The 18,726-nt window shown below is 44.4% G+C and overlaps 1 protein-coding gene across 2 annotated transcripts in view; it reads right to left on the bottom strand.

Moving 5' to 3' along the window:
• The window catches only part of ACSL6 (acyl-CoA synthetase long chain family member 6), a 465,401-nt gene that overhangs the window by 136,578 nt on the left and 310,097 nt on the right, over positions 1-18,726 (bottom strand). For both annotated transcript variants that reach the window (XM_078653126.1, XM_078653125.1), the window contains exon 10: positions 16,656-16,729. In XM_078653126.1, coding sequence (XP_078509252.1) covers positions 16,656-16,729 — 74 coding nt within the window. The remainder of the gene's footprint in view (positions 1-16,655; positions 16,730-18,726) is intronic.

Below are 18,726 nucleotides of genomic sequence, written 5' to 3'. Positions count from 1 at the left end.
GCAGTAGTGACCCCGAAAGGCAGGACCTTGAACTGGTAATGCTGGTTGTTGATGGTGAACCTGAGATACTTCCTGTGCCTGGGGTGCATGGGAATGTGGAAATAGGCATCCTTCAGATCTAGGGTTGCTAGGAAATCTCCCTGACTGAGCAGTGGCAGAACCTGCTGTAAAGTGATCATGTGAAAGTGTTCTGACAGGATGTATTGATTTAAGGGTCTGAGGTCTAGAATAGGCCTGAGAGACCCGTCTTTTTTGGGGATTAAGAAGTACAGTGAATACACTCCTTGACCCTGTTGGTCTAAAGGCACGAGTTCTATGGCCCCTTTTTGCAGCATGGAGACGACTTCTTGCTGCAATAAGTGCATGTGCTCTGCGGACATAGGACGGTGCCTTGGGGGTATGTTGGGTGGAGTGGATGTTAATTCTAGACAATAGCCGTGACGTATAAGTTGTCTCACCCGTCTGTCCGTGGTAATGGTTTCCCAGACTAGCAGGAACTGCTGAAGTCTCCCCCTGACTGGTGTGGTATGGTCGGGGGGCAGTGACAAGACATCACTGTTTGTTAGCGGCGGAGGATCTGGTATTATTATTGCCACGTCCTCTGCCTTTTGCGCTGTTCCCATGGTATCCACCCCTATTGTTCTTGTTATAGGTGGATTGTGTGCCTCCCTTGGTGTACTGGGCTTGTTGCGATGCTTGACCTCTAGAAGCTCCCCTGTTACCGGAGCGACGAAAGGAACCGCCCCTGAATTGTTGAGACTGCAGAGCTCCCATGGATTTTGCAGTTTCAGTGTCCTTTTTAATCTTTTCTAGAGTGGTGTCTACCTCAGGACCAAACAGGAAGTTAGGGTTAACAGGCTGATTAAGTAGAGTAGTTTGGATTTCTGACTTAAAACCAGAGATGCGGAGCCAGCATGCCGTCTAAGCATCACGCTAGTGTTTATGGCCCTAGCCGCAGTGTCAGCTGCATCTAACGCACACTTAATGGACGCGTTAGAGATCAACTTCCCCTCCTGTATAAGCATTTCTGCTCCTTCCTTATAAGCATCTGGCAGGTGTTGCAGTAGCTGCTCTAACGTGTCATAGTGGGCCCTGTCATAACGTGCCAACAGGGCCTGTGTATTGGAGATCCTCCAAATATTAGCTGCTAGTGCCGCTACACAATTCCCAGAAGCTTCTAAGATTTTGGATTCTTTGTCCGGAGGAGGAGCATCACCAGTTGTTTGAGAGTTTGCTCTTTTGCGAGCATTAGCCACCACTAAGGAGTCCAAGGGGAGTTGGCCCTTGATATACGTAGGGTCCACTGGCGCAGGCCGGTACTTCCTTTCAATTCTGGGGTTTACCACCCTCGCTTTAGTGGGCTCTTTGAAAATGTCGCTAGCATGTTTGAGCACACCCTTGAGCATAGGCAGAGTCTCTACAGATCTTTCTGACGTCGAGAACGTATCAAAAAGAAAGTCTTCCTCCACAGGGTCAGCGTGCATGTCGACATCGTGGTTAAGGGCTGCCCGTTCAATTAGTGCGTTAAACGCAGCAGTGTCTTCAGTAGGCGAAGTCTTGACCGCATATGACTGAGTGTCAGGGGTGGTGTGTGGTTCATCAGGGTCAACAGTGTCAGCCCATGGCTGGGACTCATCCTGATCCGTGTCAATGGGATAGTTAAACTGGTCCTCATTGTCCCCATCATCCACATCCTCAGTGACTGGAGTGGGTGAGTAGGTATAGTCTTGCCCATATGGCAGTATGGGTTCAAAAAGGATAGGAGAGGTGGTAGAGTCTCTCTTTTTCTTTAGTGGTATCTTGTAAGGCTCCATAGGAGTTTCAGGCCTGATTTTACGTTTGTAAACGGTGAGTCGGCCTGATTCGGAGTCGATGTATAATTTCGACTGTTCGTCGTAGGTTGGTGGCTGGAACTGAACGTCTTCGGTTCGAGGCTGAGGTGGTGCAGCTACCGATGGTGACTTGGATGAGTCGGTAGTTTTAGTGAGTTGAACAGCCTTAGGGCGTGCCGTTGGGGGCAGGCCGTATTTAATCGGCGCTGAAAGCACCAGTGATGGGCCGACTTGCTTTGAAGACTTTGTCTTCGATCCGACCGACTCCGACTGGTCAGTGTGCTTGTGGCTCTTTGTCGACTCGATCCATTGCTGCGCAGCAGGTACGCTTGTGGGCTTCGAGGAGGTCAGTTCCTTCGTGCTGAGGGTGGATTTAGGCTTGAAGGCCTTAACCAATCGACGGCTTTTGTGCCTTGAGTCCTTTGGAAGAGTCGCCATCTTTGGAGCCGGACTTTGACGTCGACGTGAGCATGACGTGTTTAACAGCAGACACAGGCTTTGTCGCTCCGATCTTCGGATCGACGCCCCGTCGACCCCGAGGGGTTGAGCACACGTGTTGACTTGGGAGGTTCCGAAGCCGTCGAGCCGATGGTTGTTGTCAACACTTTCGGTTTCGATTTAGTGTCTTTATGTTTCGGTTTCGACTGCTCCACTGAGCGAGGCTCATTTGAAATGTTCTTAGTTGGGCCTTGAAGCGGGACTAGAGAACGGGGATGAAGATCTTGGCTAAGGCCTTCCGGCGATGCCTCGACCTGAGCCGTGGAAGAGTCTGTATGGGGCCCCGCTACTGCGGTTGGGCCTAGCTCCTCGCTTGAGTCGTCGTCGACTGCTCCGAGAGGTTGTGCGTCGTCTCCTACCTCGACGATGTCTTCATCATGGACGTAGAGTTCTCCCTCGTCCTCTTCGTCTTGCTCTGATGCGGGATCCGAGTGGGCAGGATCCTCTTCTCGTACACCTTCCTCGTCGTCACCCCCGAAGATGTTTTCTGGATCGGGTGCCGAGTCCCGCGCCGACTGTCGTGCAGCGCGTCGAAGGCGAAGAGTTTTCTTCGATCTGAATTTCGAACAGGCCATGCAGCTGGCCTCGTCGTGGTCCGGTGAGAGACATTTATTGCACACCGGGTGCACATCAATGTGAGGGTATTTCGAGTTGCAAACGGGGCAGCGTTTGAACAGACTTCGTTCCATCGTCGATGGGGCCTTTCGCGTCGAAAGGCAATCTGTCTTCGACGTCCCGCTGAAGAAAAACAAGCGTAAGGCACCGAACGAAAGACAATACCGACGCCCCGAAGGCCTTTTGGCCTTGAGAAAGAGTATATATATATATATATGCCGAACTTGACTTAAGAAAGTACATTCGAACCCAATAGCGGAAAAAAACAATCTGAGCATGGAGGAGATGTCCATGCGCACTGTAATCCAGGAGAGGAGCCACCTATCTCGTGATACTTCGAAGACTCTTCCAGGACAACAATGTGCAATCATCCGGACCCAAGACTAGGCGGCAATCTATGCATAGATATAAATTCAGCAGCCCACATGCCTCGAACATTAACTTTAAAAATGGTGTGCACAATACATAACGTTCTTCATTCCCATATATTGGCCTACCAAAAAGGCAGACTGCAGAGAAGGGAGGGAAGGGACAATAGGAGAAACAAACCACTAATAATAAAAATACCATAAAAAAGCAAAACTGCACATTGGGCTTCTCTCGCCTAGCCCCCAGACGGCAGAAGGGGATCTGAAACACTCAAGGGAGCAACTCAAAAATGTTATCATCCAAAATACTTATGACTACTTATCTCTTCGGATTCTATGTCCCAAACAAAGTGATTGTGTCCTTTCTGCTTCTGTTCTAGTGAGGCTGTTTTTTTCTCTTACATTTCTTATGTCTGGAGTCTGTAGAGCGGCCCACTGCCCCATGGCCGAGTTAATGCAACAAAAGATGACCAATAAATACACTCCCCAAGATCCTTCCTCATGCCCTTTGACCCTAGGGTAATCCATAGTTCACTGAGAAACACATAACTTTTACCTGGCTCTCAGTGGCATTTGTAGGGGAATAAAACTGAGAGAGGGAAGCGGGAGGAAAAACTTCTTTCCATTCTGAAAAACTGAGAGGTCTGCGGTGGGGTAAGTCACATATCATGGGCAAGCTTTTTTTCTGACAGCGAAAGCTGCTACTTGTAGTGAGAATAGCTTGTAAGTAAGTGATCTGGTTTGTCTTGTTTAAAGTATCGATGTACATTTATTATTCGAACAAATGGTATTACACATGCTCAAATGGCCCTAGGTACATATATATATATATAGATATCTCTCTCTCTCTCTATATATATATATATATATATATATATATATATATATATATATATATATATATATATATGTGTGTGTGTGTGTGTGTGTGTGTATATGTATACACACTATGCCCTTCAGTATTAATATTTCACAAACATACATTTTTTAAACCTATATTGAATATTGTGAGACGAGACAGAATCAACCCAAAATCACATGCCATCTGATGAGGAAAGACTGCAGCAATATTGTCATATGTCTCAGTGTATCACCATAATCGGTTTCTAATTAAGTACTAAGATATGCTGAAAAAGGGATATTCAAGACCTACACAGGGCTTGACGAGAGTCAGATCGATCCATAAATGAACGCTAACTATTTTGCTTAACTAGAAAATTACGCTGCTACCCAAACCTGTGAAAGACCATACATTCCACAGTTTACAGGTGCGGAGTTGGAACAGTTTGATATTTTGGAGACTGATCATGTACTCACATACAGACAATCATCAGTGACTAGAAGTTGATTTGGACATGCACCGATAGATAGCAAGAGCCATCTACGAAACACTGTGGTGATGTGTTGGTGTGCCTTTGTTACTGACCTAGCAGCCTTCTTGCATCCATTCACTACACACCATGGACCCATTAACAGCACTTACCATCACAGACTAAAAGAACACATTAGTTAGAACATCGCTCAGATGTCAAACAAAACTCAGACATATCAAACAGTCATCGACATAACATCCAGAGTATTTATAAATGCCGGGCAAAAAAACATTATGGACACAAGAGAGTTATAAGCAAATGCCAGATTCCTCTCGCCATACCTCTCCAACACCAAATCATACAACCACAGCTGAACAAATATGACATTGCCACACTACCTTCTAATATGATAAAAGATGACATATTTACATATGAATCGAACACCCAGTCTCACACCACACGTGTTACACTGTACAGCCTTAGAGACAGACCACAACACTGCACCAGAAGCATACTGACATACCTTAACTTGATTTAGAGTTTGCTCTGTTACAAACATGATGGATATACTGTCTGCTGTGTTATAAGCACATTAGGATATAAGGATTGTGTTACTTGCCCTGTAAGCATCTGTACATGGCATGTAACGCTGTAGATTCACATGCTTTGCATACTGCTGCCATCTAGTATTGGTCCAGATGTTTGCAAGTTGTTTTTCTTCCAAGAAGTCTTTTCCAGTCACGAGGTAAGGCGACTACTCCTTTCGGTGATACTGCACATGGGCATCGACTACATAGTTGGGTTTTTTCCCACAAGAGGGTGAGAATGGAGAAAGTAAGTGTGGTACAGAGATGTCCATGTGTGTATAATGTGAATATTACCTGCAACAACCATAGGTGTCCGTGGAGGAGGGTGCATGTGAATCTACAGCTCTACATGCCAAGAACAGATGCTTACAGGGTAAGTAACATAATCAGTTCGAGGCATGTGTGCTGTAGATGGACATGCTTTGCATAGACTGTATAGCAGTACTCTCCCAAAGAGGTGGCTAACCAGTGGACATTGCAGTTGTCTGAAAAAGTGTTTTTAGCACCCCCTGTCCTACGTTAGTTAGCTTGTTGGTGTTCTAATACATCCACACAATAGTGTTTGGTAAATGTGGGTGGTGTAGACCATGTAGCTGCTTTATAAACATAAGATATGGGAATGTTACCTAAAAAGGCCATTGAGGCTTCTTTTTTATGAGTAGAATGTGCTCTAGGAGGTATAGATAACTTTTTTTGGCTTTAATGTAGCAAGTTTGGATACATTTAACTACCCATCTAGAAATACCAGATTTAGAGATAGGTTTCTCTTTATGAGGGGGAGCAAAGGCAACAAGAAGTTGTTTTGTGAAAATCTTTTTTTCTATCAAGGTAATCCAATAATGCTCTTTTGACATCTAATGTAGGTAGAGCTCTTTCTGCTACAGAATCAGGTTGAGGGAAGAATATGGATAACTCAACTGATTGGTTAATATGAAAAGCAGAGACTACTTTTGAAAGGAACTTTGGGTTAGTGCGAAGAACAACTCTGTCTCCATGAAGTTGGAACAATGGTTCTTCCAAGGTTAGTGCAAGAGGCTCACCAACACGTCTAAGTGAAGTGATAGCAATCAAGAAAGCAACCTTCCAAGAAAGAGACTGCAGTGGACATTTGTGAAACAGTTTAAAAGGTGGACCCATAAGTCTTGTTAGAACAATATTAAGAATTCATGCAGGTGGATCCTTTGGTGGTATCACTCTTTTAAGGCCTTCCAAAAAGGCATAAATTACTGCCACCAGAAATAGTGATAAGTGTTATCTGTTTTGAAGATATGTAGCCACCGCTGCAGGGTGTAGGCGTATGGATGTGTAAGCAAGGCCGGTTGTAGATGCAATAGATAATTAATGATTTCTTGCACAGAATCATCTAGTGGGTCAATTGTCTGTTTATTACAATATATAGCAAACCTTTTCCACTTTGCTGCATAGCATGCTCTAGTGTTAGGTTTCCTTTCTTCTTTCAGAATTGTCATGCAATCTAGTGATAGATTTAGATATCCAAACTCTGACTTCAGGAGACAAATCGCTAGGTTGAGCTCCTTGGGGTTTGGATGTCAGATTTCTCCATGGTGCTGTGTGGGAAGGTTTGAGGTGAGGTAAAGCTTCTGGTGTGTAACTACTGAGAGTTCTAGTAGTGTGGTGAACCATGGTTGACGCACCTATGTGGGAGCTACTAGAATAATGTTTGCCTGAGCTTCCGAACCAGAAATTGAAGAAGAGGGAGAGGCGGATAATTGTAAGCAAATATCCCTGTCCAATTCATCCATATGGCTTTGTATTTGGATAGAGGGTGTGGGAAACCAGAGACAAAGTTTGGGCATTTTGAGTTCTCGCTGTTGCTAAGAGATATATTTGTGGAAACCCCTATTTGTGGAAGTATAGGAGGAGGACCTGGGGAGGAGTACCCACTCGTGAACTTGTTGCCACATCCTGCTGAAGAGGTAAGCAAATTCATTGCCTGTCCCTGGAAGGTGTTCTGCTAGCAGTTGGATTTTGTGATGTATTGCTCAATGCCAAAAGGTCTGAGAGAGGCGTGATAACAGTAGAGAGTGCCCCCCCTCCCCTGTTTTTGTACGGATTGTATAGCTATCATATTGTCCTTCTGGACTAGGACATCTTTCCCTATCAGGTGACGTAGAAATGCATTTAACGCTAGATGAACAGCTAGAAGCTCTAGGTAGTTGATGTGGAAATTTTGGTATTTAGTGTCCCAGAGACCCTGAACTGTTAAGACGTTGTAGATGGGCACCCCACCCTGTGAGGGATGCATCTGCTGTGAGGACAATATGTGGAACAGGGTCGATAAAGGGCCACCCTATTGATAGGTTTTGTGTGTTCCACCACTGCAGAGAGCGATGAGTGCAGCGGTCTACCAACACTAGATCTTTTAGCTGACCCAGTGATTGATTCCACTGTGTGCTAAATATTCCTGTAGAGGACACATGTTTAATCATGTATGAGGTACTATGGCAATTCATGATGCCATCATTCCTACGAGTTGCATGAACGTTTTTGACTGTTAGATACTTGTTGCTTTGGCATTGGAGTAACAGTGTTTGAAAATTGGGGATTCTGACAGCATTGGGATAAGCTAAAACTGTTTGAGTGTTTAGCTTAGCTCCTAGATAGGTTTGCAGCTGTGAGTGTTTAAGATGGGATTTATGTGCATTGACTGTGAATCCCAACTGATGTAGAAGATTTATAGTACTCTGAGAGTGTTGTTAAACACTTATGATGTGTGTTGGCCTTGATGAGCCAATCGTCTAAATATGGGAAGACATGAATTTGTTGTCTTCTTCGATGAGCTGCTACTACTGCTAGGAATTTGGTGAATACTCTGGGTGCAGTAGTTACTCCACATTGTAGTACCTTGAATTTATAGAGTTTTCCTGCTATTACAAATCTGAGATATTTGTGATGTGAGGTGAGTAGGAATGTGAAAGTATGTGTCCTTTAACCGTATCGCTGCTAGAGCGATTCCCCTGCTGTGCTTGACAGCAATAAAAACGGGTGTGGTCATGACGAGCTCAGCTCGTCATGAGCACAGGAGCACTGTGCTGCATGACGAGCTCAGCTCGTCATGAGCATGGAAGGGGTTAAGTCCATTGTTGACATAAAGTCGCCTTGCTGTAAGAGTGAAAGCACCTGTTGAAGTGTGACCATATGGAAGTATTCTGATAGTATGTAGCGGTTTAAAGGTCTGATATATAAGAGTGGCCTTAAAGAACCATCCTTTTGGGGGATTAACCGCTTCCGCGCTACCACGAATTCCCGCTGTGCGCTGGAATTTCAAAAATGCGCGGTTTATGACAAAGCCAGCTCGTCATCCGCGTAGCGCAGGTAACGCCCATGACGAGCTGGCTTTGTCATTAGCGCGGAAGTGGTTAAGAAGTAAAGTGAATAAACCCCATATCCTTGATGTTGTAGTTGAACTGTCTCTGTAGCTCCTTTTGTTAGAAGCGCTTGTACTTCTTATTGGAGTAGTTGTTGGTACTCTAGAGAAAGTTTGTGAATGCAAGGTGGAAATTTGGAGGACGGCAGGTGAACTCCAGGCAATAACCAAGTAGGATAATATCCAACACACATTTGTATGATGTTATAGATTGCCAAATGGGAAGAAACCGGTGCAGTCTTCCACCAACAGGTGCATGATGGTCAAGGGGAATTGTTATTAATTCACTGCTTGTTAGGAGATGGAGTGGTACGTGTTGGTGTACCACTACCTCTTCCTTTAAAATTGTTTCCTCTGTAACCACGCTTGTAGAAGCCTCTAAGAAGGGGGCATTGGGTTTGAGGTTTATAGGAAGATGTGTTGGCATCTGTTGTGGTACTTTTTGAGCCTCCCCTATCAAATGAATGGCAAAAGGAGCCTCTGTTAGAGGGTGACTGAAGTGTTCCCATGGATTTTGACACTACAGTGTCTTTTTTAAGTTTTTCAAGTGCTTCATCCACGTGAGGACTAAAAAGATGTTCCTTGTCAAAGGGAGCATTAAGTATTGTCCATTGTACCTCTGGTTTAAACCCAGATATTTGCAGCCATGCATGTCTTCTGAGGAGAATGCAGGTGTTAACTCCTCTGGCTGCAGTATCAGTAGTGTCTAGCACACACCTGATGGAGGAATTAGTGTTCACTCCTGCACTTTTTTCTTATGCCCCTCTGGGAGTTATTGGAGTAACTCTTCCATTTCATACCAGTGGGCCCTATTATACCTAGCCAAAAGACCTTGTGTATTGGCAATGCACCAATGATTGGCTGAGTGCAGCCGCTCTTTTGCCTGAGGCATCTATTAATTTAGACTCTTTGTCTGGAATTGGTGCATCACCTGAGGTTTGGAAATGTTCTCTCCTACAAGCATTGGACACAACCAAAGAGTCTAATGGAAGTTGGCCCTTAATAACAGTTGGGTCAGATGGTGAGGGTTCGTATTTTATCAGTCCTGGGTGTTATTATACGTGTGTGCACAGGGTCTTTAAAAATGTCTTCTGCGTGGCGCATCATGCCCTTTAACATTGGTAATGACTGTGTTGTTTTGTGTGTGGTCCCCAATGTTTCAAATACAAAATCTTTCTCTAAAGATTGTTTACGTAAAGTGACTTCATGGTATGTGGCTGCCCTGGCAAGTAACTCCTTGTGTAGGGTGTTATCATCAGAACGTGAAGGCTTTGCAGGGTATAGATTTGGATCTGTGCCTGTGGGGGAATCTATATTACAATCATCCCATGGATCTAGTGATGGTTGGCTATAAATGCTGTCCACATCCCCTGTATCAGGATCTGTGTGAGGAGACACCAATGGTGTAACATTTAGAGGGTATGAACTTGGTACTAATGGTATTATTGAAGAAGGTGGAGGGGATTGAGGAATGGGTTGAAAGGGGCTAGTAGCTATGTCCTTTTTCCTTTTTAAACACATTTTATATCCTGTATCTTGTGAGCTGGGAATCTTCCTTTTGGAAGATGGTGGTACCACAGGTTTTGTCAAAATATGTCCAATGTCTGGATTAGTATACATTTTCTTTTGCTTTGGATTCAACTGTTTTCTTACTGTTTCCAGAATTGGCTCCGGAGTCTTTTGGGGAGCATCTTTCTGTTTCGAGGCCAGAAATTTTGGTACCAGGCAGGGTTTGTCCTTTTTGTCCTTCAGAACCGAGGGTTTAGGCGCAAAAGGTGTGGCAACTCGACTCAAACCCGGGCTGAAATGCTTGATTTGCACTTTTGGTGCCGAGCTAGAGGATGGGGCGTCGGAAGAAGAGTCTCGGTGCCTACCATGGATGGACTGCAGTAGTGGCTCAGAAGCCTTTTGTTTGGTGGAAGCGGGTTTGTGGGCAAAGGGGTTTTGGTACTCATGCACCTTGACCAGCTGGTACATCGCGGGACTCTATTTCGATCTCCAGTTCTGAATCGGAGTCCTGTACGGAGAAGGCCTCTTTCTCTTCTGCTGTGGACGCTTCCATCTCTTCCTGTTCAATATCTTCTTTGAAGATATCGGGGGTGTCTTCGATACTCTGCCTCTGCATTTCTCTTCTTTGAGCCCAATAGTCCTGCAGGGTCTTTTTAGATCGAAATGAGCAACAGGCGCCAACGTGTTCTTCCTTGTGCTCCGGGGACAGGCACAAGTTACAGACCTTGTGAAGGTCAGTGCGCGGATATTTAGAGTGGCATCGAGGGCAGATTTGGAATGGAGTCCATTCCATTAGCAGATTACTTGACGATGTTTTTTTCGAGTGGAATGAAAACGGATTAGGCCTGAAGAATGCGGTTGTAGTTTTCGATTCAAGTACTAAAGTTTTCCAATTTTTGACACGCGGAAGATGGGGAATGAGTTAGAAACAATAGCAACAAGATTGCGTGCCAAAGAGATCCTGAAGAACGGTTTCAAACCGGAGCTCCGCAAACCACGTCTGAACCCGATGGCGTGAAGAAAACAATCAAACAATGGAGTCGATGCCCATGCGCAGTATCACCGAGAGGAGGAGTCACTTTACCTCGTGACTGAAAAAGACTTCTTTGAGAAAAAAAACAACTTGCCATGATCCGTACCCAACACTAGATAACAGGAGTGTGCGAAGCATGTGTATCTACAACACGCATGCCTTGAACTGCTCTTTTAATAAGGCGGATGGGTTGTGACGACTATCCATTTGCCAAACTCTAAATCAGGCTCAGGCTCAGTCTGAATTGAACACCACACAAACACTCAGAAAGGGACCCTAGACAGCCCACAGCGCTACATGTGATATTAATGGCAATGGGCAGGCTATGTAATATCAAACACATGGCATAACACATTACCACTAATTATGTAAATGACTCCATTATGTTCCACTGTGGGCAGATGACCCTTTCAAATATTATTTCAAGGATATGTGCTGCTTCTGTCGGCTTTCTATGTACTAAAATGTTTTAATTGAATAGCATGTGAATATATGTGAAAAAATCTATTTGTGTGCATTAGCAAATACATTTTCCCCATAAACAACAGCTGAAACTGTGTTTGACCTGGAAATATTAAAGTTTAGATCTCACTACCTCAGCGTAACTCTTAAGTACCAATCTGCATCTCTTCTGAGAAGCCATTTTCAAATTAAAGGAACGCAGGTTCTCTGAACCTGAGAATACTTTCCCCTTTTCAAGTACTTTCGCAGTGACCTAGAAGTGTCTTAACCCCTTCGACGCTCATGACGAGCTGGGCTCGTCATGAGGTAGCCTCCTGCTACGCTCATGACGAGCCCAGCTCGTCATGAAACATGCGTTTTTAAAAATCTCAGCACTCGAGCAGAATTCCGCTAGCGCGCATGCGGTTAACTTGCGTTTTCACTCCATATTCAAAGCACAGGCGATATTAAAAAGGATAACAGAGTCACCTTCTGCACTTTAATGGATTCTGAGGTGAAGGCTAAAGGCAAGATGTGATTTAGTCTTCAGAATTGTATATTGTCATGGTTTTAAGTTATCTTTACAATAAACTTTGTATTGACATGACCAGAATTTTTTTTTTCCTTGAATGATGTACACCTCAATATCTAGAACTATACTCGGTAGTTCCCAGAGATCCCATACGTCTATACCTCCACACAGTCTGTTGTCAATGCCTACCAAAATAAGAGCAGTGTTTGCTTATTAGCACTGAAATCAAGGATCCTCATTCTTTCACTACTAATGTTTGGTTGATGGGTTGCATCAGAAGTTGCACTACTGCAGGGAATTGTGGGATCTCGTTTGAAGTCTGACACTACTCTATTTTCAGGAAGCTCTGCGGGAGCAGGTAGCCATACAGCCCTTTGTAAATTATAAATATTAGTAATCATTTTTTAAAAGGAAGTAACTGCCGCAGTTTTATATACATAAGGCACGAGGGAGCTTCAACAAGTAAAACATCGCACATAAACATTGATTTTCACTTATCTGTCACCAGAATTTATTTGGTGACCGCCCCAGTTCTTAGACTGAGAGATAATCATAAGGACTTGTCTGTTATAGCTCAGAAAGTTAATTGATTATTGTCCACTATCCAACAGATATATCATTGCTTTTTATAACAATGCAGATTTCGAAACTGCAGTCAATGGTACTTCTCAAAGGGGCTGCATTTTAACCTAAAACCAGGTAAAGTTGGATCAATGTGTGTAAAAGGATGGGTTTCTTTATATGAGACTGTTCAATAATAAGATTATGCTATGAGATTAAGCGCATCATGAGATTTCACTAAGTGCCTTAATCCCATTCCCAGTGATGGAAATGGTGGTATTGAGTGCTTTCGTGGAAATTTCACTTGTACCCCTATTGACTAGTGTTTCCTCTACCTACTTCCCAGTCTCCAAAGATTTGTTGACCCAATAAAAGTGTTAGGGTGAGCGGATCCATGGGTGTACCACTGAACGGAATATCCTGTTCACATTAATAAGGAGATGGTTGCTTTCATGTTTCATGGCAGTTGTCAAGACTGACTTTTCCCCTTCAGGATCCTCTCTGCAGTGGTGATTTTCCTTCCTTTTCCTGCCAGGCCAGCATATTGTTTGTAATTGCTGTCACTTGCTGGAAACTAAGCAACACCGAGCATCTATAACTGAGTTCTGTAACCGGCTTGTATGAGGGGCACCTTCTTGTACGACAGTGCCACATTTTCAATATACTTCTGGTACCCCCAAAGGTGGCAGCCCATCTTCAGTGGCGTAACGAAACTTGAGGGGACACCCTTGCAATGTAGATGCAGGGCCCCCCCCAACGCTCTGGCCCCTGTCCGGAGCTCTCAGGCTAGGGACTCACCAGTGCTAGAGGGGGCCCTTGGAGATTGGGCCCCACACCGCAGGGGCTTTTGTTATGCCATTGCCCATTTTGAATGAGGACAAACACCACCTGGCCATTATGAGACACAACATGAGTGTCAGCCCCTGCCGCAAGAACTATTAACGGAATATTACAAAATGTGAGGAGGTTCAATATTATGGTCTTTTTGTTTTTGATCTCACCCTGTATGCGTCACAGTGGGATGTGCCCTGCCAAAGCGTACTATATACCATTCCTAAAATTTGACCTTTTGTCTGCAACAATAATTCTCAATTACTATTCACAAATCTTAAATGATAATATTGATAACCTGGATAAGTCTGGAATTCTGTACTTTCATGACTAAAAAAATAACTTGAAACTCCCCATACTTGGACTGACAGTATATATCACATTTCCAAGTTATGTATCACATCACATCAGCGGTTCCAGTGTCAATTGCGTTATGTTAAGCTATGCACCAAAGTAGCACAGCTGGTCTCAGCATTACCAGTATACCTCCTGTCATGCATCATCATAGTAAAGTTGCTTTCAGCATCAGCCGTACATTTTCATATAATGCAATTACATAATACAGTTTATGCTGTAGAACCACAGGTTGTATATGCCTCTGACACAGTTGTTCTCAGTGACTGCTGCAAAGTCTCAGGTTCTACATCGCTGTGGTGCAGTTGTTGATAGTGTTGGTTGTCATGAGTCAGTTTCCTGCCCTGTCTCAGCTGAAGATCAGAAGAGCTGTATGTGCCAGTAATTGCTGTAAAATTGCATTATTGGCCCAGATTCCCCATCACGCTCAGCAAAATCAGATCACCAATGCTGGGAACCGGTGTGCTAGGGAGGTATACAATCTTAATGATGGGTCTGTTTGCCAACATCCTGTGCTTGTTTTCAGACAACAGATACTGATTTGTAGCAGCTGGCAGCAACAAATCACATTAGTGTGGCGATGTGGCATGGAACCATTAAAAGGCCGACAGCAGCCAGTCCCAATTTAACACATTTTATTCAGTATGTCTAAAATGGGGGGCTAGTTCATCAAGCCCACTGGCTATTGGCTTATTTCTGATGTAAGAGGATTCTTCTGACACACCACGATGTGTGAAGAGTAAGTCCCGTCATCCTGCAGATACACCTGTTCTGGGCGGGGAGTTGATTGAGAGAAGATCTGAGTCCTGTTGTTTTCCAGGTGGATACCTACATCTGCAGACATTAACATGCTGATGGGGGAATTCATGAGTCTCCTATAGCAGCACATGTGTGCCTACTAGAAACCCAATACCGGAACTAAGAAGTGCTGTGCGTTAGTGAACAGACATCACAACAATCCAGACCTTAGCGCCTCGAAATTGACTACACAACGTTATCCAAAAGCACAAGCAGATTCCCCCTGGGGGCCACAGATCATCATAGTACAGAGAGTACAGCAACTGAGGAGCACACCGATTAAACGTAGATGGAGAAGTGTAATTGGGCTCAGGGTAAGTAACCCACAGTCTCCCAAGCCCTGGACTTTGTTTTCTATGATAATGCAAGGAGAAGTCATTGCTCTGGCTTTTTTCTTGTGTTTAGCCATGTATAGGGGCTACCTTATCCTTAAATGTAAGCACTGAAACATCAGACTGCCCTCAGCAGCATTGTTATTTTCTAATATAATGCTGGAATTTTGTGAAGAAATGCACTTGCCAGGGGAGTAAGACTTGACGGAAAAAAACACGAAGGATCTTCAGGTAGGACTATAATAAGGACAGTGAGCAGTGCACATGGGCCTCTTAGGACATCACTTTATACGTATCTAGCTATACAAGCGCAGTACTTAATGTCAATATCCACACGGAAAGTCTTCTTTCCTGAAACAAATAAGAGGCAGTCTATTGCCTTTGTTTCAATATGATTGCTTCGTTTTCCCCATAAATCCGATGTACTCTCCTCCTTGTCTTACTAGTGATGAGACCTTTCCTTTCTGATAACAATGGTTTAATAAAAACTCGTAAAAATAGGAGATCTAACATGCAGAAGGCACATTTTAGAAGAGGAAGTCTACCCTTTCTTTTTCACCATGCTCTATTTTAATAGACTGAATTTCTATTGTCAATTAACTTAGTTCCACCTTGATATACTCATCAAACTATATACATACTTTGGGCTTCAATTAGGTAGGATTGTTTCTGGTCTAAGACAATGTAAAGCTCTCTTAACCATGGAAGGGTGGTTGTGAGTTGCAATGAATTTGAAAAGATGAAGCTGATTTACAAATGATGTATTATTACTTCTGGCATAGGTAAGGAAACAAGCACCTGGTTTTATAAATGTATTATTCTGGCATAAGAAGTCTTGAGGCTGTCTTGTTTTAATGTAATCACTTTTTAGAACTAAAGGGCCTGGTTTTTAAAGGTTTTTCACAGCTTAAGCCAGTGTTAATGTTGTCTAGCCTGAATGAGGACAGTCTTAAAACTGGGAAATCCTTGATTAATTAGACTGAGGTTTTCCTTGGTTTAGGACTGTGGTAATACCGCTTGGAACCAGGAGCATTTCTGCTTGAGTAAGACCCCTTGACTCTAAAGTGTTCCAATCACTCAAAATTCACAGCATCAAATGTGTAACACACCACGCATACCGAAAAACACATGTACACCTTGCTTATTCTCCAATCAGATAATCCAAATCAGTACACATCATCCCAGAGCCAGCCGAAGCAATGGATGGCAGCCAACTGGTCAGCGAGCTCCTAGGTACTTCCATGGTGTAAATTCCAGGTGACCAGTTACACATGGTATCAGAAGGATCAAGTTGCAGCCAAATGTCTTTATCTTGTTATTTCAGCACACATAGCCAGCAGATCAAACGAGACAAAGAGTACTGGTGAAATATAATATCAGTTGAAATTAGAAGAAGCACCAACTGCATTTGACTCAATAATAGTTCAGCAGTTGACCAGAAACCCACATGCCAGGAGCTGGACCCAACGGAACCCATTTGTAACTGGTCAACTGAAATCCTACGCCAAGGCTTGCTGCTTAGTGTTTGTACTACCGGCGTTGAGAGAACTGACCATGTGCCCAACCTCACTGAGCTGAATAAGCCGCTTGGGCAGTATCTGCCTCTAGGTCACCAGTTTCAATTTAAAATGTCAAACCCAACGAGCGTGTTATTTATACTCACCTCTGTCACTTTCAAAAAGCCTGAAAAATCGGCCACTACATTCCCGTGTGTCAGCATGGCACCTTTTGGGTTCCCTGAAAGTAGAAAAAGCCACAATTACGGTCAGAATATACACTAAATCGACTTTAGTAAGTGATCAAACTTGACTCCATCGGCCAACGTTAACTGATAAGGACTGAATAGCTACTAACGGATTGGTTTTAACAGCCATCAGCTCTTTATCGATTTGGGGCCCCATGTGCAAGTTGAAAGTTATGTCTCCCCTGCCAAAGTGGCGGGGTGGGCTGGAGGAGGGAGCTGGGAGGTTAGGGCGGTTCGGGGTGCAAAAGATTAAATTTTTTTTTTTAAATAAATGTACCTGGTCGCCGCCGCAGTCCACTCCATCGCGCTCTTCCTGCTTCTGGAACGGGCTCTTAGACTGCGCGGCCAGTCATGATACTGCAGGAAAGCAGCGTTAGGATTGGCCTGAGCGCTATGACTTTGTGCTCCCAGGGAAACTGGGAGCCTGTGCCTGCCTTCTCCAGCCCCAGCAACTGGGGCTGGAGAAAGTTTTACTGTGCATGAGATGTTTGGCGGCCTGAAACGGCCGGCCTAATACCTCATGCGCGGTGAAGAGACAAGGGAGTGCACCACCACTCCCCCACCACAGTGTCAATCCCTGGACCCACCTGTAAGACTCAGCCGAGTCCTGGGGGCGGGTCCAGGGATATTAAGATAAAACGGGATAGAAACCCCTTTTATAATCGTTTTATTTGCAGGTGCTGGCAGGAGGGTGGTGCCCCTCCGCCCTAATGGCGGAGCCGCCGCTGTTGAAAATCCGTAAAGCAAAGATTTACACCCTCATATTGGAGACCCCAACAAACCTTCAGCAAAAAGGTTTAAGAGCTTTGGGAATCGGGTCCACAGTGGCTTTCTCATATAGATAAACACAGAGCAAGAGAGGCCTCTCTTTAACACATTGTATTGTAGGTGCTTTGCACAGGAGATAGGATTCATTCCTTTTGAAAAAAGACGTGCTTTTTTCAAGGGTAGCCATGTCCTAACCATTTTAAATAGACTGGCTTGAACTGGTCATGGTCTATAGCTGTCCTCAGCCATCTTCGATTCCAGCATCCCGGGCGTTCTCTGATACGCGTGCCAATAGGTACAAAAACTACAATACTTTGGAATGTACCTGGAAGTGGACTGTGTGGGAGTATTTTTTCAGATTGACCTTTGGTCACCCACCAATGATATATTATTATTTTCCCTGTTAAATTCCCTTGCTCGCCCCACTGGCGCTTCAGAACCTGCTTGGAATCATTAAAAAGAATTAGCCTCTCTGCCTACTGCAAGAAGACTTTCTGCCAAGGCAAGATTTTTTTTTTCTACCGCCAACATGAAACTTTATACCCAGGACTTTGAGAAGTAGTTTCTAGACCTGCTTAACATGAATATTTAGATCCGTCTGCTTCAAAAAGTGAATGCTAAGACTTCTGGGTAAGATGGCAGCGGAGTGAGATGCACCATGCGGAGCTCCTCGCCGCCTCGTCTAACCCCCTGGATATGTGCAACCCTGATATAAGCCTTAGGAAGCACTGGGCTCAACGGACCCCCAGACCACCCAGGGGATTGCCAGAGCCCCCAAGGACAGCACTGGACCACAAAGAAAGGGACCGGGGGCGGGTGCCTTGGGCATCTTGAATGCAGCCTTCCTGGACCATGTGATATAGTGCCACCAGAGGACACAGCACTGCAAGCGTTTACTGTTTATGGACAGAACGGTGGCAGGCCCAGACTAAGACCTGGAGGATCAAATTGTTTTACACATCTGAAGTGACCACGATGGCCTTGATGATTCGGGACAGTATGTCCACTACAGAGGGCTTATCCACACACGTTGCTCTGTACACACGGATTCCCTCAAACCCTTAATTCATGCCAGGTGTTAGGGATTAACATTGGCAAGTGTGCTTCATTCCGGTTTGTGCATTTGTTTTTGACCCCTTAGCACCAAAACCCGTACTTTCCTGACGCTCCCTAAGGGGGATAAGGAGGAGCTGGGCCCTCCCATCATTGCTTGGCTTACTTG

The sequence above is a fragment of the Lissotriton helveticus genome, chromosome 7, assembly GCF_964261635.1.
Source record: "Lissotriton helveticus chromosome 7, aLisHel1.1, whole genome shotgun sequence".
Classification (NCBI taxonomy): Eukaryota; Metazoa; Chordata; class Amphibia; order Caudata; family Salamandridae; genus Lissotriton; species Lissotriton helveticus.
The sequence above is the reverse complement of the archived record's forward strand: the minus strand, read 5'-3'. Positions and strand labels throughout refer to the sequence as shown.